A 21,311-nucleotide genomic window follows, 5' to 3' on the forward strand; every position below is an offset into this window, starting at 1 on the left:
CAAAATACCTCAAAACGCACAGAAATCCCACAGTAAGAACCCCAAACCACCCCAAAATCCAAAAAAATCACCCCAAAATACCTCAAAACGCACAGAAATCCCACAGTAAGAACCCCAAACCACCCCAAAATCCAAAAAAATCACCCCAAAATACCTCAAAACGCACAGAAATCCCACAGTAAGAACCCCAAACCACCCCAAAATCCAAAAAAATCACCCCAAAATACCTCAAAACGCACAGAAATCCCACAGTAAGAACCCCAAACCACCCCAAAATCCAAAAAAATCACCCCAAAATACCTCAAAACGCACAGAAATCCCACAGTAAGAACCCCAAACCACCCCAAAATCCAAAAAAATCACCCCAAAATACCTCAAAACGCACAGAAATCCCACAGTAAGAACCCCAAACCACCCCAAAATCCCACAGAATCACCCCAAAATACCTCAAAACGCACAGAAATCCCACAGTAAGAACCCCAAACCACCCCAAAATCCCACAGAATCACCACAAAATACCTCAAAACGCACAGAAATCCCACAGTAAGAACCCCAAACCACCCCAAAATCCAAAAAAATCACCCCAAAATACCTCAAAACGCACAGAAATCCCACAGTAAGAACCCCAAACCACCCCAAAATCCCACAGAATCACCCCAAAATACCTCAAAACGCACAGAAATCCCACAGTAAGAACCCCAAACCACCCCAAAATCCCACAGAATCACCACAAAATACCTCAAAACGCACAGAAATCCCACAGTAAGAACCCCAAACCACCCCAAAATCCAAAAAAATCACCCCAAAATACCTCAAAACGCACAGAAATCCCACAGTAAGAACCCCAAACCACCCCAAAATCCAAAAAAATCACCCCAAAATACCTCAAAACGCACAGAAATCCCACAGTAAGAACCCCAAACCACCCCAAAATCCCACAGAATCACCACAAAATACCTCAAAACGCACAGAAATCCCACAACGGGAACCCCAAACCACCCCAAAACCCCACAGAATCACCCCAAAATACCTCAAAATGCACAGAAATCCCACAATGGGAACCCCAAACCACCCCAAAAGCCCACAGAATCACCCCAAAACCCCACAGAATCACCCCAAAACCCCACAGAACCACCCCAAAACCACAGAGAATCACCCCAAACCCCACAGAACCACCCCAAAACCACCCCAAAACCCCACAGAACCACCCCAAAACCCCACAGAACCACCCCAAAACCCCACAGAATCACCCCAAAACCCCACAGAACCACCCCAAAACCCCACAGAACCCCACAGAACCACCCCAAAACCCCACAGAATCACCCCAAAACCCCACAGAACCACCCCAAAACCCCACCTGGTTCCGTGCTGACCCCTGCATGACCACGGCGGGCCGCACGGACAGGGGTGGCACGGGCAGCACCGTGCACACCAAACACCCCAAAACCACCCCAAAACCACCCCAAAACCCCACAGAACCACCCCAAAACCCCACAGAATCACCCCAAAACCCCACAGAACCACCCCAAAACCACAGAGAATCACCCCAAACCCCACAGAACCACCCCAAAACCCCACAGAACCACCCCAAAACCCCACAGAACCACCCCAAAACCACCCCAAAACCACCCCAAAACCCCACAGAATCACCCCAAAACCCCACAGAATCACCCCAAAACCCCACAGAACCACCCCAAAACCCCACCTGGTTCCGTGCTGACCCCTGCATGACCACGGCGGGCCGCACGGACAGGGGTGGCACGGGCAGCACCGTGCACACCATCCACTCGGGCCGGGCGAATTTGGGATCCATGCCCAGCACGAAGCACTCCTCGTCCGAGATGCGTTTGAAGATCTCGTGCACCCGCTCCGGGCTCAGCAGGATTTTCTTCTCCTGAGAATCCTCGTTCACGTGCTTCCACTCGGCGTAAAGCTCCAGGCCCGAGCGGCGGATGCGGGGCTGGTAACGGCCACAGCCACCGTGGCCCTGCCGAGAGGGGCAGGAACGGGGAACGGGGTTGGGAATGGGGGAAATGGGGTTGGGAATGGGGGAAATGGGGTTGGGAATGGGCAGTGGGAATGGGGGAAATGGGGCAGTGGGGTTGGGAATGGGGAGTGGGAATGGGGGAAATGGGGTTGGGAATGGGCAGTGGGAATGGGGGAAATGGGGTTGGGAATGGGGGAAATGGGGTTGGGAATGCGGAGTGGGAATGGGGGAAATGGGGTTGGGAATGGGGGAAATGGGGTTGGGAATGGGGGAAATGGGGTTGGGAATGGGGGAAATGGGGCAGTGGGGATGGGGGAAATGGGGTTGGGAATGGGGAGTGGGAATGGGGGAAATGGGGCAGTGGGGTTGGGGGAAATGGGGTTGGGAATGGGGAGTGGGAATAGGGGAAATGGGGTTGGGAATGGGCAGTGGGAATGGGGGAAATGGGGCAGTGGGGTTGGGGGAAATGGGGCAGTGGGGTTGGGAATGGGGAGTGGGATTGGGGGAAATGGGGTTGGGAATGGGGAGTGGGAATGGGGGAAATGGGGCAGTGGGGTTGGGGGAAATGGGGTTGGGAATGGGGAGTGGGAATGGGGGAAATGGGGCAGTGGGGTTGGGGGAAATGGGGGAGTGGGGTTGGGAATGGGGGAAATCAAGGAGTGGGGTTGGGATTAGGGGAGTGGGAATGGGGAGTGGGATTAGGGGAAATGGGGAGTGAGGTTGAGAATGGGGAAATTGGGCAGTGGGGTTAGGAACGGGGAAATTGGGGAAAATTTGGGGTGGGGTTGGGAATGGGGAAAGGAAATGGGGGAAAATGGGATTATTTGGGTAAAAATACGAATTTCGTGCCACAAACTCGAATTTTGGTGGCCACAAAAGGGGAACTTTTGGTAGCCACAAAGGGGGCATTTTTGGGGTGCCCACCTTCTCCTTGGTGAGGTCCTCGTCTCCCTCGGGCTGCTCCACCCCAAATTTGTGATCCATCTCCTCGCCCCCCTCGCAGATGTTCTTGCCCTTGCACAGGTCGTACACGTGGGTCAGCCTCTTCTTGGGCTGCCCCTTGGATTTGCCCAGGATGTCCTTGATTTTGGGGTTGTTCTGTTCCAAAACAAAACAAAACAAACAAACAAACAAACAAAAAAAAAAGATTAAAAAAAAAAAATCAAGCAAATTCGGGGTAAAGAAAAACGGCGTTTTGGGGGTGCAAAATGGCATTTTGAGGTCCAAAAAAATGTCAGTTTTGTCACATCCCTTCGATTTTGTCACTTTTTGGGTGTCCCCCAAATTTGTCGCCTGTTGGTGCACCCCAGTTTTGTCACCTCTTGGTGTCCCCACAACTTTGTCACCTCCCCTTGGCGTCCCCCAACTCTTTCACCTCTCCGTGTCCCAAATTTTGTCCCCCCCCCCCCCCCCCCGCCCAGATTTTGTCACCTCTCTGTGGTGTCCCCAACTTTGTCACCTCTTCCTGATGTCCCCCCACCCCCCACTTTGTCACCTCTTGGTATCCCCAAATTTTGTCCCCCCTCCACCAACTTTGTCACCTCCAACACCCCCAAAATTCCCCCAAACCCAAAAACCCCCCACCTTTAACACAAACCCCCACCCCTACAAATTTTGGTGGGGGGGAGGGGGGTGGGGTGTTTATTTTGGGGTTCCCCCCGATGGTTTTTTTTTGGGGGGGGGGGGGGTCTCACCGAGTCCACGAGAAGTTTGGAGCAGAAGAAGCAGACGCAGCGCAGGATTTTCATGGTTTTCCCCAAAAATCCCACGTGGAACACGGGCTTGGCCAGCTCGATGTGACCGAAGTGACCCGGGCACTCTGTCATGTTCCCTGAGGAACCCCCACCCCAAAAAATTATTTAAAAAAAAAAAAAAAAAAATAATTCCATTGGGGGACACCCCAAAATTCCATTGGAAGAAATCTCAAAAAAAAAAAAAAAAAAAAAAAATTCCATTGGAGAAAACGCCAAAAAATTCCATTGGGGGAAACCCCAAAAAAATTCAGTAGAGGGAAACGCCCAAAAAAATTCCACTGGGGGAAATTTAGGGGTTCAGGACCCTCCTTGTGGGGATTTGGGGGTTCAGGACCCTCCCGGTGAGAATTTGGGGGCTCAGGACCCTCTCTGTAAAGATTTAGGGGTTCAGGACCCTCCTTATAGGAATTTGGGGATTCAGGACCCTCCTTGTGGGGATTTGGGGATTCAGGACCCTCCTTGTGGGGATTTGGGGGGTCAGGACCCTCCTTGTGGGGATTTGGGGATTCAGGACCCTCCTTGTGGGGATTTGGGGGGTCAGGACCCTCTTTGTGGGGATTTGGGGGTTCAGGATCCTCCCGGTGAGAATTTGGGGGCTCAGGACCCTCTCTGTGAAGATTTAGGGGTTCAGGACCCTCCACGTGAAGATTTGGGGGTTCAGGACCCCCTCACAGGAGGAGTTTTTGGGGTACAAGACCCCTCCCCACCCCAAACTCACCAGCACAGGTCTGGCAGCGCCCTGTCCTCTCGATGACGCCCTGCCTGGGGTCCATGAGCCCCCCAAGTTTGGGACGTCCCCCCTCGGTGGTTTCGGGGTACTTGATGCCCCCCTCGGTCACTGACATCCGTTTCTGGGGGGGAAATGGGTAAACTGAGGCACGTGGAGACCCCCCCCTCCAAAAAGAAAAAAAAATTCATCCATAAGCCAACCCCCCAAAAAAATCCCTAAATGGGTGAGGGGATCCACAAGTCACTCCCCTTGGGTGATAACAAATGCTTCAGTCACCCCAAAATCCCACCTGGGCTTTGTGAATGATTTCCAGGGACCCCAAAATCCAACCTGAGTGACCCCCAGGAACCTCAAAATCCAACCCGAGTGACTCCCAGGGACCCCAAAATCCAACCCGAGTGATTCCCAGGGACCCCAAAATCTGACCTGGGCTTTGTGAATGACTTCCAGGGACCCCAAAATCCAACCCGAGTGATTCCCAGGGACCCCAAAATCCAACCTGAGTGATTCCCAGGGACCCCAAAATCTGACCTGGGCTTTGTGAATGACTTCCAGGGACCCCAAAATCCAACCTGAGTGATTCCCAGGGACCCCAAAATCTGACCTGAGTGATTCCCAGGGACCCAAAATCTGACCTAGGCTTTGTGAATGACTTCCAGGGACCCCAAAATCCAACCCGAGTGATTCCCAGGGACCTCAAAATCTGACCTGGGCTTTGTAAATGACTTCCAGGGACCCCAAAATCCAACCCGAGTGATTCCCAGGGACCCAAAACCTGACCTGGGCTTTGTGAACGACTTCCAAGAACCCCAAAATCTGACCTGAGTGACTCCCAGGAACCTCAAAATCTGACCTGGGCTTTGTGAACGACTCCCATGGACACCAAAATCTGACCTGAGCTTCCTGAGCGACTCCCAGAAACCCCAAAACCCAACGTGAGTGACTCCCAGGAACCCAAAATCTGACCTGAGTGACTCCCAGGGACCCCAAAATCTGACCTGAGTGACTCCCAGGGACCCCAATATGCAACTTCAGCTCCCTGAGTGACTCCCAGGGACCCCAAAACCCCTCCAGGATACCCCAAAGCTCATCCAGAGCTCCCCTAAAAACCTCCAGGCACCCCCAGATCTCCTTCACACCAGCCTAAATCTCTTCCAAGGCCCCCACAAACTGTTCCAGAGATCCAAAACCCCTTTCAGGACACCTCGAAACCTTCCTAGGCGCCCCAAAAAACCCTACCAAGGCACCCCAATGCTTTTCCCGAGACCCCCTGGGACCCCAAAACTCCTCCCGAGGCTCCCTGAGCTACTCCTATCGGATCCTCAGCCACTCTCGGACACCCCAACGCTCCTCCAGATGCTCCCCGTGTACCCCAAGATCTTCCACAGCCCTTGTTGTATCCCAGAACCCCCTGAGGACCCCCCAAAATCTCCCTCCGAGCTCCCCCATTCAGCCCCCCCCGGGCCTGTGGGGGGCGCTGTCCCCGCCCGCCCCCGCTCGGGGCCTCTCCGCTCCCCGTTCTCGTTGCCCCGGCGCCATTTCCCGCCGCCGTTCGCCCTCAGCCGCCGGCCCCGCTCCCTCCGCGGGCCCCGCGGTTCCGTCCGCGCCTCCCCGGCCCCGGTACCATCTCATCGGGGCTGAGGATTCCGAACTGGACTCGTTTGATGGTCCGAAGCGGGCAGGCGCTGTCGCCTGAGGGTGGCCCGCCGTGCATGGCGACGGTGGGGCCGCGGCCTCGAGCCGCTCTGACTGCTCGGAATCGACCCCTTCACGGAGGGGGTGGGGGGGGGGGCTGGGGGAGGGAGAGTTTAAACCCCACCGGGGAACCGGCGCCTCACGGAGCCCCGGCGCCTCACGGAGCCCCGGCGCAGAGCTCCCCTTCCTCCGCTCCCGCCGCTCCGCGCTCAAGGCGCGACTAAACGCTACAGGGCACCGGCGCCGCCTTATATAGACTCGGCCCCGCGCGCCGCCGGTAGGGGCGTGGCCGGAGCGTACCAAGTGTGCCACAGGAAAAAGGGGGGAACCGCAGGAAAAAAGCTGCGGGAAGGAATGGGAAAGGCGAGTCCCGTTACGGTCCGGGAGGCGAGAGAGGAGCGGGGAAGGGGGAGAGAGGCGGCGGCTGCTCCGTGAAGCCCTCGCGGGACGCTCCGCCAATGAACCCCCCGCTTCCAGCACGGTGGGATCGGTTCATGAATAATTTATTTTAAAAGCACCGCCCTCTCCCCGAGCCCGAGAGCCGAGATCGGGAGGGGCGGAGGGAGGTTTGAGGGAGTGACCTCAGGAGCTGGCGGAGATTGACGGAATTCGACGGAGATTTCCGAAGCGCGGCCGGATGTGGGCGGAGATGGCCGAAGGCCCTCCGGAGGGTGACGGAAATGTTCGAAGTTAACCGGAGGTTCCCGAATGAGGACGGAAAGAGACGGAATTTCCCGAAGTTCTGGCGGAAGTTAACGAAAGGTGCCGAACCACAAGCGGAAGATACCGGAAATTTCCGAATATCCGACGAAAGACGCCGAAGCTAAGGCGGACGGTGTCGGAAATGGGCGAAGCGTAGCTCCAGCCGCGGCCTGTGCAGCCCCGGCCTCGCCCGCCCGGCCCGGCCGCCCCCGGCGCTCCAGACCCGGCTGTGGCAGCTGGGAAAGGCCGAGGCTTTGGGGCCTGTTCCGGAGGGGACGGAGGAGTGGTGGCGAAGGGGCTGGGGGAGGCGCAGTGGGAGTAGAGGAGTAATTTTAGGAGCGGGAAGGGGGAATTTGAGGAGGGTTTGGGTGCGCAATTAAAGGCTTGAAGGTTTTTGGCAGAGCAGGAGGGGTGTGGGGTTATGATTGGGGTAGGAAAGAGAGGCAGGAGTGTTTGGGGGGCAATTAAAGACAAGGAGGGGGGTTTGAGAAGAAGAGGGGTGTTTTGGGGCAGCAGTCGGAATTGTGGGGGACAACTGGAGCAGTAAAAGAGTGAGGAGAGCAGGAGAGTTCTGGAGGGGCAGGGAAGGTCTAGGAGGTCATAACTGGAGAAAAAAAAAAAAAGAGAATTTTGGTGTTTGGAGGTCAGGGAGGACTATTCAGGAGGTCTCGGGGACAAATATGGCAAGGAAGGGGAAATCTGGGGTGAGACTGGCAGAGAGAGGGGATTTGGGGGGAAAGGAAAATGGTGTTTTGTGGGGAGCACGAGGGGTTGGGGGGAATTTTGGGGGCAGAGAAGGAGCAGTTTGGGGAACGGGGAGATTTTGGGGGCCAGGAGTGGGGAGAGCATCCTCCTTGTCACCAAGGGTGTCCCCTACACAGGGGTGACATCACAGGGTGTGACTGTGGGCGTCGCCATCGGCACTGAAGGGGACAGGTGACACGCAACTGTGCCGCCGTGTGACACAGTCTGAAGTACAACCCAAAGGTACAGCCCGACCCATGACCCCACACGGCACAGCCAGACACACAACACCCCCCCCAAACCACAACCAGCATCACGGTGACAACGTGACATGAGGCGACACCGAGGGCACAGTGACAACTGAACCCCCCCCACACACAACAGGGTCTCTGCTACACCCGGCCATGGCTGTTGTGACCCTGTGGTGTTGTCACCACCTGTGTCGTCATTTTGTCCCCGTTTTTTGTGCTGTGCCACCATGGCTGTGTCCCTTGTGTCCCCAGTTCTGTCTCGTTGTGTCACTGTTGGTGACTTGTTGTGTCCCCACTTGTGTCCCTGGTTTGTGTCCCCATTTCTGTCCCTGGTTGCGTCTCATTGTGTCCCCGGCCGTGTCCATGGCACTGTGACACTGTACCCCCAGTTTTGTCCCCGTCTCTCTCTCGTTGTGTCTTTGATTGTGTCGCTGTATCCCCAGATTTATGCCCGGTTCCGTCTCGTCGTGTCCCCAGCTTTGTGTCGCTTTGTCCTTCCTTTGTGTCCCACTCGTGTTCTTGGTGGTGTCCCTTGTCCCCCCACCCTTCCTGTGTCCTCCCTGCTGTGACCCCTGACCCCCAAACTCTGTCCCTGCTTTTGTCCCCCGTCCCGTCCACATCCCTCTGACTGTCTGTGTCCTCTGCCTTTACCCCCAAGTTGTGTCCCACTGTCCCCTGAAATGTCCGGTTGTGTCCCCAAGTTTTGCCACCCAGTTGTGACCCCCCCCCCCCCCCCCCACCTCGTGTCCCCCTGTTCCCCCACTTTTACCCTGGTTGTGTCCCCCTTGTGTCCCCCCAGGTTGTGTCCCCAAGTTTTGCTTCCCAGTTTTGACCCCCCCACTACCTCGTGTCCCCCTGTCCCCCCACTTTTACCCCAGCTGTGTCCCTCCATGTCCCCCCACTTTTACCCCAGCTGTGTCCCCCCATGTCCCCCCCCGGTGTCCCCCCACTTTTACCCCAGCTGTGTTCCCCCCCCTCCAGGTGTCCCCCCCAAGTTGTCCCCTCCTCACATCCCGCTGTTCCCCCCCCAACCACCATTCCTCCTCCACCCCCCTTTTCGGGGTGTCCCCCCTCGTGTCCCCCCCGTGTCCCTGCGCCGTGGGGCGGGGGGGGTCCCTCCCTCCCTCCCACCCGGGGCCCAACGCGCCGCCTCCATCTTGTGCCGCCGCCGCCGCCGCCGTCGCGACATCACCGGCCCCGGGACAGGCCCCGGTAACGACCCCCCCACCCCACCCCAGGACCCCCACAGAGTGCTGGGACCCTCCCCACTTCCACCTCGGGACCCCCCCACCCTCCCACGACCCCGCCCCCACGGGGTCCCCGCGACCCCCAGCCCCCGCGCCCGGTGCTGTCACCGCTCCGCGACCCCCGGCGCGACCCCCGCGTCCCATGGGGGGGGAGGGGGGAGGGGTGGGGGGGAGGGCGGGGGGAATGCGACCCCCACCCCCCTCACTGCCCCGGGTCACGCCCACCCCCCTAAATACCCCCCCCGCCCCCTAAACCCACCCAAACACCCCCCAAACACCCCCCGGACCTTCCCTAAACACCCTCACAGGACCCTCAAAGTGTCCCCCCGGGACCCTCAAAGTGCTCTGGGACCCCTCCCCCAAAAAAAGTGCCGCGTCCCCAGCAACAACCCCCCCCCCACCCCCCCCACTCGCCTCCCGCCACCCCGGGACCTCAAAACATCCCTCCCCCACCCACGACCCCACTCTGTCTCCCCCAAAATGACACCGCACACCCCCCCCAGCCCCCCTAAAGTGCTGCTGTTGCGGGGAGAACCCTGGAGGGGGGTGACAAGGGTGGGAAGGGGGGGGGGGGGAAGGCGGCTGCGTGTTTGTGCCGGGGTGGGGGGGTCTGAGAGGGGTGTCCCCGTGCGGGTGTGAGTGTGACAGGTCGGTGTGCGGCTGTTCCTGGGGGTTGTTTGTGTGTGGTGTCCGTGCGGGGCCGTGCGCGTGCGGGTGTTTGTTGGCGTGACGGTTGCGTGTCGTGTCCGTGTCTGGTTGTGCGTGTCAGGTCCCGTGTTCGGTTGTTTATCTGTGTCCGGCTGTTTGTCCGCATGCGGTTGTGCGTCTGTATGTCGGGGTTGCGTGAGGGTTGTTTTTGTTGAGTTGTACATCTGCGTGTGCGGTCGTGCATCCGTGTGGGAGTTACCTGAGGGTTGTTCGTGTGCGGTTGTGCGTGTCGTGTGTCCCTGTGCGGTTATACATCCGTGTGGGAGTTGTGTGGGGGTTGTTTGTGTCCGGTTGTGTGTCTGCGTGTGCTCGTGAGTGTTGCGTGTCCCCGTGCGGTTGTATCGTGTCCCTGTGCGGTTGTGGATCTGTGTGAGGGTTGTTTGTGTGCGGTTGTGCATCCGTGTGAGGGTTGTTTGTGTGCGGTTGTGGATCAGTGTGAGCATTGTTTGTGTGTGGTTGTGCGTGTGCTGGCGGGCGCTGTGCGTTCACATCTGTTTGTGCGTGATGTCCCCGTGCGATTGTCCCTCTGCCTGTCATGTACCCGTGTGTGGTTGTGCATCCGTGTGGGAGTTTTGTGGGGGTTGTTTGCGTGTGCTTGTGAGTGTTGTGTGTCCCCATGCGGTTGTATTGTGTCCCTGTGTGATTGTATGGTGTCCCTGTGCAGTTGTGCATCAGTGTGATGGTTGTTTGTGTGCGGTTGTGCATCCATGTGAGGGTTGTTTGTATGTGGTTATGGATCCGTGTGACAGTTGTTTGTGTGCGGTTGTGCATCCGTGTGAGGGTTGTTTGTATGTGGTTATGGATCCGTGTGACAGTTGTTTGTGTGCGGTTGTGCATCCGTGTGAGGGTTGTTTGTGTGTGGTTGTGCGTGTGCTGGCGGGCGCTGTGCGTTCACATCTGTTTGTGCGTGATGTCCCCGTGCGATTGTCCCTCTGCCTGTCATGTACCCGTGTGTGGTTGTGCATCCGTGTGGGAGTTTTGTGGGGGTTGTTTGCGTGTGCTTGTGAGTGTTGTGTGTCCCCATGCGGTTGTATTGTGTCCCTGTGTGATTGTATGGTGTCCCTGTGCAGTTGTGCATCAGTGTGATGGTTGTTTGTGTGCGGTTGTGCATCCATGTGAGGGTTGTTTGTATGTGGTTATGGATCCGTGTGACAGTTGTTTGTGTGCGGTTGTGCATCCGTGTGAGGGTTGTTTGTATGTGGTTATGGATCCGTGTGACAGTTGTTTGTGTGCGGTTGTGCATCCGTGTGAGGGTTGTTTGTGTGTGGTTGTGCGTGTGCTGGCGGGCGCTGTGCGTTCACATCTGTTTGTGCGTGATGTCCCCGTGCGATTGTCCCTCTGCCTGTCATGTACCCGTGTGTGGTTGTGCATCCGTGTGGGAGTTTTGTGGGGGTTGTTTGCGTGTGCTTGTGAGTGTTGTGTGTCCCCGTGTGGTTGTATCGTGTCCCCGTGCAGTTGTACCTCTGCCTGTCAAACCCCTGTGTGCGGTTGTTCGCCCGTGGGAGGGTTGTGGGAGGGTTGTTCATCCGTGGCCGGTTGTGTCTCTGCCTGTTGAGCGTCCCTATGCGATTGTGCCACGTCCGTGTGTGGTTGTGCTCCTGCCTGTGGGTCCTTTGTGCGGTTGTGCGCCCTCGCAGGGGGTTTCGTGTGTGGGTTGTTACTCCGTGCGTGTGACAGTGCTTGTGTGCTCGTTCATCTCCCTGTGGGGCCTGTCAGCTGTCCCAGTGCGTGTTCAGTTGTGTGTCACATCCCTGTGTGGTTGTACATCTGTGTCACATCCCTGTGCGGTTGTACATCCATGTTCGGTTGTTTATTACGTCCCTGTGCGTTTGTTAATCCGTGTTCAGTTGTGTGTCACATCCCTGTGCGGTTGTACATCCGTGTGTTGTCTCCGTGTGTGGTTGTACATCCGTGTGCAGTTGTGCGTGGGTTGTGTGGCTGTGTCAGTCTGTGTTGTACCTCACACCTGTCCCTGGAGTCACACCTGGTTTTTTACGTATGCGTGTCACACCTATATGTGTGTGCAGGTGTGCGTGTCACGCCTGTGTGTGTGACACCTGTGTGAGTCACACCTCTGTGTGCGTGTGTCACACCTGTTTGTGTGTGTCACACCTTTGTGTGTCACACCTGTGTGTGTGTCACAACTGTGTGTGTTTGTCACACCGGTGTTTGTCACACCTGCGTGTGTCTCACACCTCTGTGCGTGCGTGTGTGTGTGTGTCACACCTGTGTTTGAATGTGTGCGTATGTCACACCTGTGTGTGTCACACCTGTGCATGTCACAACTGTGTCTGTGCATGTCACACCTGTGTGCATGTGTCACACCTGTGTGCATGTCGCACCTGTGCATGTCACACCTGCGTCTGTGCACGTCACACCTCTGTGTGTGTGTCACACCTGTGTGTGTGTGTCACACCTGTGCATGTCCTGTCCTCCCCCCTCCCGCTGTGACGCGCTGACACTTCTGTGCCCCCCCCATTCTCCCCTTTCCGACCACGCCCCCTTTAACCCCGCCCATTTCTGACCACGCCCCCACAGCCTCCGCCTGCTCCTTGAACACCGCCTGCGGCAGGACGGGGCCCCGTGACGTCACTACCAGCCCAGCCAATGAGCATCCAGGTGAGCCCATGACGTCAGCGGCGCGCGCACTCCGGTTACCAGCGGTTGGGCGTGGTCGCGGGGGGATGGGCGTGGCCTGGCGCTCTCTGCCCCCTGATTGGCGGCAGGTGAAAGGTGTGTTCGGATGGGGGGGGAAGGGGAGGTTGTTTCCATGGCAACAGGTGGGTGCCTTCCCCCCCTCCCCCTCTGGTGACGTCACTGACGGGTCACTGCTGTCAGGTGGGGGGGAGGGGTGATGGGGGGCGGGGTCCCAGGTGGGGGAGGGGTCGGTGGGGGGAGGGGTTCTCTCTCTGCTTTTGCCCAACTCCCCCCTCCCCCAAAATCCCCGTGGGGTTCCGGTTGTAGCGGCTGCGTCAGGTTGTCCCCGCCCCTCCCCCTCCCACCTGTGTCCCCCCACTATCCCCACCTCTGTGTGTGTGACACACCCCCACGACGTCACCCCCGTGACGTCACACTTCCCCCCCCTGTGTTGTAACAGGTGTCCCCTCACGGTGACGTCATGCCACCCTCATCACCCCCCCGTGACATCACACCCACCCCCTCACAGCGACAGTGACGTCACACCAACCTTGACCCCCCTGCCCTTCCATGACGTCACCCTTTAACCCCTCATGATGATGTCACAGCCTTTGCTGTGATGGTGACAATTCCCCTCCCCCCCTTGTTGTCACTTCGTCACCCAAATCCGGCTGTTGTGACCCCTCAGTGACCCCGGGTACCCCCAAATCCGGCTGTTGTGACCCCTCAGTGACCCCGGGTACCCCCAAATCCGGCTGTTGTGACCCCTCTCGTGGTGTCCCCCCCTCTCCAGGAGGCCCGGCCTGCTGTGACCCCTCCCCGAGGATCCCCGGAGCAGCAACACCCAGTCCATGAGGGCCCCGCGCAGAGGTGGGGCACTGGGGGGAACTGGGAGCTACTGGGGGGTGCTGGGGGGATACTGAGGAGATACTGGGGGGGTACTGGGGGATACTGGGGGCCTCTGGAAGGTGCTGGGGGGCACTGGGGAGGTACTGGAGGATACTGGGGGGTAGTGGGAGGTACTGGGGTGATCCTGGGGACACGGGGGGATACTGGGGGGTACTGGGGAGGTACTTTAGGATAGTGGGGGGGCACTGGGGGGATACTGGGGGCCACCGGAAGGTACTGAGAGGTACTGGGGGCCACTGGGGAGGTACTGAGGGAGAGTGGGGTCTACTGGATGATAGTGGGGGGCACTGGGTGGATACTGGTGGGTACTGGGAGGTACTGGGAGGGCAGACTGAGCTGGGGTTGACACCCTGGAGGGGCTGTGGGGCAACCCTGGGGCTTGGGGGTGATGTTGTGGGGCCAGATGTGGCTCCAGATGTGGGTCTGGCCATGGGGCAGAGCTGTGGGTCAGGGTCCGTCTGTGGGTCCAAGTCTGGGTCCCCCCGCCATTCCCGGTGGTTCTGTCCCTGCTCCCCCCGCCATTCCCCGGTGGTTTTGCCCCTGCTCCCCCCGCGATTCCCGATGGTTCTGTCCCTGCTCCCCCCCGCGGTTCCACCCCGGTGGTTCGGTCCCGGTTCTCCCGCGCTCGCGCCGCCGCCGCCATTTTGAGTCGCCTCAGGCCGGGGAGGCCGCGACACAAAATGGCTGCGCCGGGCCGGGGGACAGCGACCCCCGGACAGGGCACAGGGCGACCCAAAACCCCGGAGTGACCCCGGTTACAGGGGACCCCAAAACCCCGGAGTGACCCCCGGGACAGGGAACAGGGGGACCCAAAACCCCAGAGCGACCCCCGGCACAAGAGGGCCCCAAAACCCCAGCGTGACCCCCCAGGAACCTGAACTCAAAGTGACCCCCAGGACAGCTGGGGATCACGACCCCACAGCTCCAGAGAATTCCAGGACTCCCGACCCTGCAGAATTGAGGGGCTCTGACCTACAGAACTGGGGAACCCTTACTCAGAGAAGGAACACAGGTGACCCCACGTAGTGAATAAGATGTTTGGGTGACCCCAAATACGGGACCCAGGTGACCCCAAATATGGGACCCAGGGGTCTGGGTGACCCCAAATACGGGACCCAGGGGTCTGGGTGACCCCAAATATGGCACGCAGGTGACCCCAAATAGGGGGCCCAGGGGTCTGGGTGACCCCAAATCGTGGCCCCACCCATGCAGGTGACACCAGACAAAGGATTTTCAACCATGTAGGTGACCCCAGAAAGGGAACCCAGGTGTCCATCCAGCCCCACAGAAAGGACCTCAATGACCCCAAATCGTGACCCCCCACCTACCCAGGTGACCCCAAACCATGGCCCCACCCATCCAGGTGACCCCCACCCCACGATCCCTCCCCTCTCAGGTGGCCGGCGCGGGGATGGCTCCGGTCGTGGAGGTGTCGGACGCCGGGCACTGCCGGGCGCTGCTGCTGGAGCTGAACGAGCAGCGCCTGCGAGGACAATTCTGCGACGTCACCATCATCGCCGAGGACACCAAATTCCGCGCCCATAAAAACGTCCTGGCCGCCTCCAGCCCCTTCTTCAAACGAGCGCTGGCCCAGGAGCCCACCAGCCCCTCACCCGCCCAGGTGTTGGAGCTGCCGGACGTCCAAGCCGGCGTTTTCTCCGACGTCCTCAACTTCATCTACAACTCTCGCTTGGCCGTTCCGTCTCCGGCGGCCGCGCGGGCGTTGGGAGCCGTGGGCCGGCGCCTCGGCATCCCCTCGCTGCAAGGGCTGGAAGCCGGACCCCCGCCGCGGGATATGAACGGCACCTGGACCCCCCCACCACCGGCGGGGCCGGCGGGGGATCCCCGCCCTCCCGCGGCCCCCGTGGACCTCACCTGCCCGGCACGGCCCGGCGAGACGGCCACGGCGAGCGGCGAGACGGCGCCGACGGGCGGGGACACGGTGACGGCGTCTCCTTCTGCGGCGTCGCCGTCGTCGCCGTCGGCGTCGCTGCGTTGCGGGCTGTGCGGCCGCGGTTTCAGCTCGGCCGCCGCGCTGGGTTTCCACGCCAAACTGCACCGCGGGCGCCGCGGGTTGTGCTGCCGGCACTGCGGCAAGAGCTTCATCCACGTCAAGCGCCTGCAGACGCACGAGGTCGGCTGTCGCGACGGGGAAGGCGACGCCGACGGCGACGCCGGCGCCGTCACCACAACCGCTGGCGTCGCCACCGCCGCCGCCGTCGCCGCCCCCTCCGCCGCTGCCGCCCCGGCGGAGGAGACCACGGCGGCGCCGAAAGCGGCCAAGAAGGCGCTGCTGCTTCGTCACCGCGCGCTGGAACCGGGCGCGGAGCAGGAACCGCTGGTCAAGGTGGTGGACGGGCAGGTGTTGTACCTGTGCGGCGTGTGCCAGCGCTCCTACATGACTCTGTCCAGCCTGAAGCGCCACGCCAACGTCCACTCGTGGCGCCGCAAGTACCCGTGCCGCTACTGCGACAAAGTCTTCGCCTTGGCCGAGTACCGCACCAAACACGAGGTGTGGCACACCGGCGAGCGCCGCTACCAGTGCATCTTCTGCTGGGACACCTTCGTCACCTACTACAACCTCAAGACGCACCAAAAAGCCTTTCACGGCATCAGCCCGGGGCTCATCGCCTCCGAGAAGACGCCCAACGGCGGCTACCGGCCCAAACTCAACGCGCTCAAGCTCTACCGCCTGCTGCCCATGCGCTCGCACAAGCGGCCGTACAAAACCTACAGCCAAGGCGCGGTGCCCGACGGGGCGATGCTGCCGCCGGCGACGCCGGGAGACGCCGCCGCGGCCGCCGCCTTCCCCCCGGCGCCGCGGCCGGAACCCGCTTCGGTCATCGCCTACGGCCGCGCCGCGCCGTCGGTGATCGTCCGCGGCGGCAGCGGCGCCGCCTCGGTCATCGCCTACAACGGCCGCGCGGGCGAGGAACCGCCGGGGTTGCCCGAAGGTCCGGCGGCCGCGCCGGTGACGCCGGCGGTGCCCATCAAGAAACAGGTGCTGCGCGATTACATCGAGGCGCAGCGCGCGGCGGCCGCCGCCGCCGAAGCCGCCGCCGCGGCCGCCGCGCCCCAAAACCCCTCCGGAGGCGGCAACGCCGGAGCCGGCACCGGAGGCGGCCGTACCATGACCTACGTGGCCAAACCGGCGTACGCCGGCTCGGCGGCGGGAGAGGGGCTGTGCCAGATCACCGTGCGGATCGGCGAGGAGGCCATCGTGAAACGCCGCATCTCCGGCACCGATCTCCGCGGCGACGGCGGCGGCGCCGAGGCGCGCCGCGGCGACGACGACAACGACAGCGACGCCGAGGACCGGCTCTGGCGGCCGTATTACTCCTACAAGGCCAAAAGGAAGGCGAGCGGCGGCGCCGCCGCGCCCGGCGCGGTTACCGGCGCCAAAAAGCCGCGTTGGCGGCGCAAGCTTCGCTCGCTGCGGCGGGGGCCGGGCGACGACGGCGACGACGACGACGGCGGCGGCGGCGACGCGCGGCGGCGTCCGCGCCGCCGCGAGCGTCACCACCCGTGCCGGGTGTGCGGGAAGAGCTTCCCGGCTCTGCGCAAGCTGCGCAAACACCAGCGGGGACACGAGGCCGCGGCGACGCCGGGGACGTCGCCGGCGACGCCGTCGCCGCCGTCGGGCCGCGTGGGCCGGAGGCCGTCGCTGCGTTTCACCTGCCCCAGCTGCGCCAAGGTGTGCAAGACGGCGGCGGCGCTGAGCCGCCACGCTCAGCGGCACCGGCGGCGCTCGCCGGGGTCGCCGCGAGGGTCGGCGGAGGGGTCTGCGCCGGGGTCGCCGCGGGGGTCGCCGGCGCCGCCCACGGTCATCGCCTACACCCCGCCGGCCGCTGGCAAGGAGGAGACCCCCGTGGATAAAGGGGGGGTCCCGGCGTCCCCCGGCGTCGACGGCGACGACGCCGTCGGCGACGGCGACGCTTCCGGGGGGTTCCCGGTGCAGGAGCAGCCGCTGGCGTTGCTGCGTCGGGCTGGGGGAGGGGATCCCGAGGACGGGGGTGGGGGGACACCAAGGGGCGATCCCCGCGTCCCCCCGGCCCCCCCCGGGTTCCCCTTGTCCTTCGGCCCCCGTTTGGTGGCCGCTTACCCCTTCCCCTTTCCCCTCCCCCTCGCTCTCGTCCTCCCCGACCCCGAGCGTGGGTTCCTTCCGGGAGGGGGAGGGGCAGGGGGTTCTGCTGGGGCTCCTCCCCCTCCTCCCCTCCCCCCCAGCACGGCCCCCCCCAATTTTGGGTTCGCTGGAGGGGGAGGGGAGCGGCCGAGGAAAGCGGGGGGGGGCACCTGAAGGGTGGGAGGGGGCCCCAAAGGTGAGGGGGGAGGGGTCCCTGCCCCATAATGGCGGGGGGGGGAACTGGAGGAACTGGGGGGGGTCCTCCAGAGGTTGGGGGACCCCAGAGAAAAGAGGGGGGGGGGGAGGGGCCACAATGGGGGGGGTCCTATAGGAGTTTATGGACCCCATAGAAGTTTGGGGGGGTCCCATGAAGTTTTGGGGTCCCGTAGGAGCTCGGGGGGGGTCTCCACAAGAGGTTGGGACATCCCATAAATTTTTTTTTTTGGGGCGGGGGGGTGGGGTGTCCAACAGAGGTTTATGGACCCCATTGAAGTTACGGGGAGGGGCCCCAGAGAGGTTGGGGGGGGGGGTCCCCAAAAAAACTTGAGGGGGGAGGGGTTCCATAAGAAATGGGGACCCCCACAGAAGTTTTGGGGGTGGGGGAGGGGCACCAGTGATGGGAGGACCCCCAGGAGTTTCGGGGGGGAGGGGCGGGGCACAGGGACCAGTATGAGACTGGGAGGGGCACTGGAGATACTGGGAGGTGGGGGAGGGGCTTCCAGTCACCCCAAACTGGGGGGGGGAGGGGAAAGGTCTGAGCCCTCCCCCCACGTACACAGGGACCCCTCCCCAAAATAGCGAAGGACCCCCGCCCCCCCCCCCCCCCCGCAATTACAGCAGAACCCCCCAAAACGGCCCCTCCCTCCAATATTCGGGGCTCCCCCCACCCCCCCCCCCACCCCGCAGCGTTTTGCACCCCCAAAGGGGCCCCTCCCCCACTACAGGGACCCCTCCCCCCCACCAAGAGTCGGGGGGCCCCCCCCCCCTCCCCCTCCCCACCTCCCCCCTTCGGCACCTTATCGGCATCGCAGCGACATTCCAGCAGCCCGGACCCCGGGGGGAGGGGCGAGTGTGCAAGGGGGGCCCCTGGTGCAGTTGTGAGTGTGCAAGTGGGTCCTCGTGCAATTGTGGGCGTGCAACGGGGGATCCTCGTGCAAAGAGGAGAGTCCTCGAGCAGTTGTGAGCGTGCAAGAGAGGGGCCTCGTGCAATTGTGGGTGTGCAGACGGGTCCCTGATGGATCCTGAGCGTGCAAGGGGCTCCTGGTGCAATTCTGTGTGTGCAAGAGAGGCGCCTCGTGTAATCCCGAGTGTGCAAAGGGGACCTTGCGCAGTTGTGAGTGCGCTAATGTGTCCCTGTGCGTTTCTGAGTGTGCAAAGGGGGATCCTCGTGCAGTTGTGAGTGTGCAAAGGGGTCCTGGTGCAATTCTGAACGCGCTAAAGACTTCTCTTACGCAGTTGTGAGCGTGCAAGGGGTGTCTTCGTGCAAGCAGAACTCTGCTCGTGCAATTCTGAGTGTGCAAAAGGCTGTCCCCGAGCAGCTGTGGGTGTGCAAATGGATCCTCGTGCAATTCTCAGTGTGCAAGGGGCTCCTCCAGGAGCTGTGAGAGTGCAGTGGATTCTCCTCGTGCAATTCTGAGCGTGCAAAGGATTCCCCTCGTGCAATTCTGAGTGTGCAAGCCCCGCCCTCGTGCAAGGCACAGCGCTGGGGGCGATCCCTGTGCAAACCCCTCCCCCTTGCACGCCCCCCCCCGCCCCCCCCAGTGCATCACACGAGTGTGCAAGGCCCCCCCCCCTCGCACGCCTGCTCGCACTCACGCTCACGCTCAGCCACAGCCACCGGGTGTGCGAGGGCGGGGCTTGCACGGGGGTGGGAGGGGCCTCGTCCTCGTGCGAGGGGTGTGCAAGGAGTGCGCTCGTGCAAGGATTGTGCTCGTGCAAACCCCACGCTCCAGAGAGCAAATCCTCGTGCAAAACTTTGTCCTCGTGCAAGGATCGTCCTCGTGCAAAGCTCTCACTCCACTGAGCAAATCCTCGTGCGAGGATCCTCGTGCAAGGGTCACCCTCGTGCAAACCCCACACTCCAGTGAGCAAATCCTCGTGCAAGGCCCACCCTCGTGCAAGGGTTGTCCTTGTGCAAAACCCACGTGCAAGGATCCTCGTGCGGGGATCGTCCTCACCCGAGGCCCGTCCTTGTGCAAGGCCCATCCTCGTGCAAGGATCTGCGTGCGGGGGATCGTCCTCGTGCAAGGATTGACTTCATTCAGGGCCCTCGTGCAAAACCCCACGCTCCAGTGAGCAAATCCTCGTGCAAGGGTTGGCCTTGTGCAAGGCCCGTTCTTGTGCAAGGGTCGTCCTCGTGCAAGGATCGTCCTCGTGCAAGGATCAGCCTCATGCGAGGTCTGTCCTCGTGCAAGGATCGGTCTTGTACGAGGATTGTCCTCGTGCAAGGATTGTCCTTGTAGAAGGATCACCCTCGTGCAAGGATCGTCCTCGTGCAAGAATCGTTCTTGTACAAGGATCGTCGTCGTGCAAGGATTGTTCTTGTGCAAGGATCAGCCTCGTGCAAGAATCGTTCTTGTGCAAGGGTCGTCCTCGTGCAAGGCCTGTCCTCGTGCAAGAATCGTTCTTGTGCAAGGATCACCCTCGTGCAAGGATTGTCCTTGTAGAAGGATCATCCTCGTGTAAGGATCGTCCTCGTGCAAGAATCGTTCTTGTGCAAGGATCACCCTCGTGCAAGGATCGTCCTCGTGCAAGGATCGTCCTCGTGCAAGGATCAGCCTCATGCGAGGTCTGTCCTCGTGCAAGGATCGGTCTTGTACGAGGATTGTCCTCGTGCAAGGATTGTCCTTGTAGAAGGATCATCCTCGTGCAAGGATCAGCCTCGTGCAAGAATCGTTCTTGTACAAGGATCGTTGTCGTGCAAGGATTGTTCTTGTGCAAGGATCAGCCTCGTGCAAGAATCGTTCTTGTGCAAGGATCACCCTCGTGCAAGGATTGTCCTCGTGCAAGGATCAGCCTCATGCGAGGTCTGTCCTCGTGCAAGAATCGTTCTTGTGCAAGGCCCGTCCTCGTGCAAGGATTGTCCTCGTGCAAGGCCCCCCCCGCCCCCCTCCCCCCTTTTTGCACTTTCGTGGCCGCGTTTGCTACTGACTGACCCCCCCCGCCCCTCCCCCACCCCACACGCGCCACCCCTCCCCCCCCCCCCAATGTCCCCTCCCCCCCCCCCCCCCCCCCTCCCCGACCGCACTTTAGGGGGAAAAACAAAACAAACAAAAAAAAAAAAAAAAAAAAAAAAAAAGAGGAATGAAAATGGGGAAAAAGTGGCAAAAAAAAATGAATTGGGGGAGGGGAAGGGGAAAAGGGAGGGGAGGGGGGGACCCTGGGGACAACGGGGGAGGGGCAGGGGTGACCCCAAACGGGGACCCCCTTGGGGTGGCCTCGGTGGTGACGTCAATGGGTGGGGGTGTCCCCAAAAATGGGGGTGTCCCCAAAAATGGGGGTGTCCCCACCGAGGTGTCCCCATGGATGTCCCCTCCCCCCCCTCCCCCTCCCCCTTCCCCCCCCCCGCGTGTCCCTCCCCTCGGGGAGGGGGGAGGGGCGGTCCCTGTGGGGGAGGGGTCCCCCGCGGCGGTGGGGGGGGGCGGGGAGGGGGGTCCCCGGGGTGTCCCCTCGAGGGGGTGGCGGCGGTGACAAATGTCCACTATTTATCTGCATCAGTGAGTGTTAGAGACGCAATAAACACCGTAGAGCTCAGCTGGCCTTGGGGACACTGGGGGACACTGGGGGGGACACTGGGGACATTGGGGACACTGGGGGGATTGGGG

The 21,311-nt window shown here is 61.0% G+C and overlaps 2 protein-coding genes across 2 annotated transcripts in view; one reads left to right on the top strand and one right to left on the bottom strand.

Moving 5' to 3' along the window:
* The window catches only part of POLR2A (RNA polymerase II subunit A), a 54,123-nt gene extending 47,894 nt beyond the window's left edge, over nucleotides 1-6,229 (bottom strand). Inside the window, exons 1-5 of the mRNA XM_062512184.1 lie at nucleotides 6,096-6,229; nucleotides 4,460-4,592; nucleotides 3,682-3,818; nucleotides 2,912-3,085; nucleotides 1,706-1,987 (exon numbers count right to left, since the gene is read on the bottom strand). Of these exons, the coding sequence (XP_062368168.1) occupies nucleotides 1,706-1,987; nucleotides 2,912-3,085; nucleotides 3,682-3,818; nucleotides 4,460-4,592; nucleotides 6,096-6,185 (816 nt within the window). The 5' untranslated portion in view covers nucleotides 6,186-6,229. The remainder of the gene's footprint in view (nucleotides 1-1,705; nucleotides 1,988-2,911; nucleotides 3,086-3,681; nucleotides 3,819-4,459; nucleotides 4,593-6,095) is intronic.
* A 492-nt stretch (nucleotides 6,230-6,721) lies between these two features.
* On the top strand, nucleotides 6,722-18,588 carry ZBTB4 (zinc finger and BTB domain containing 4). The gene is made up of 7 exons (XM_062512164.1): nucleotides 6,722-6,928; nucleotides 7,750-7,855; nucleotides 12,357-12,437; nucleotides 13,249-13,325; nucleotides 14,761-17,515; nucleotides 17,589-17,683; nucleotides 18,394-18,588. Exons 5-7 carry the CDS (start codon nucleotides 14,776-14,778, stop codon nucleotides 18,586-18,588), a joined length of 3,030 nt encoding a protein of 1,009 aa, XP_062368148.1. The 5' UTR covers nucleotides 6,722-6,928; nucleotides 7,750-7,855; nucleotides 12,357-12,437; nucleotides 13,249-13,325; nucleotides 14,761-14,775.
* Nucleotides 18,589-21,311: the final 2,723 nt, after the last annotated feature.

This window comes from Cinclus cinclus, chromosome 34, assembly GCF_963662255.1.
Source record: "Cinclus cinclus chromosome 34, bCinCin1.1, whole genome shotgun sequence".
Taxonomy (NCBI): Eukaryota; Metazoa; Chordata; class Aves; order Passeriformes; family Cinclidae; genus Cinclus; species Cinclus cinclus.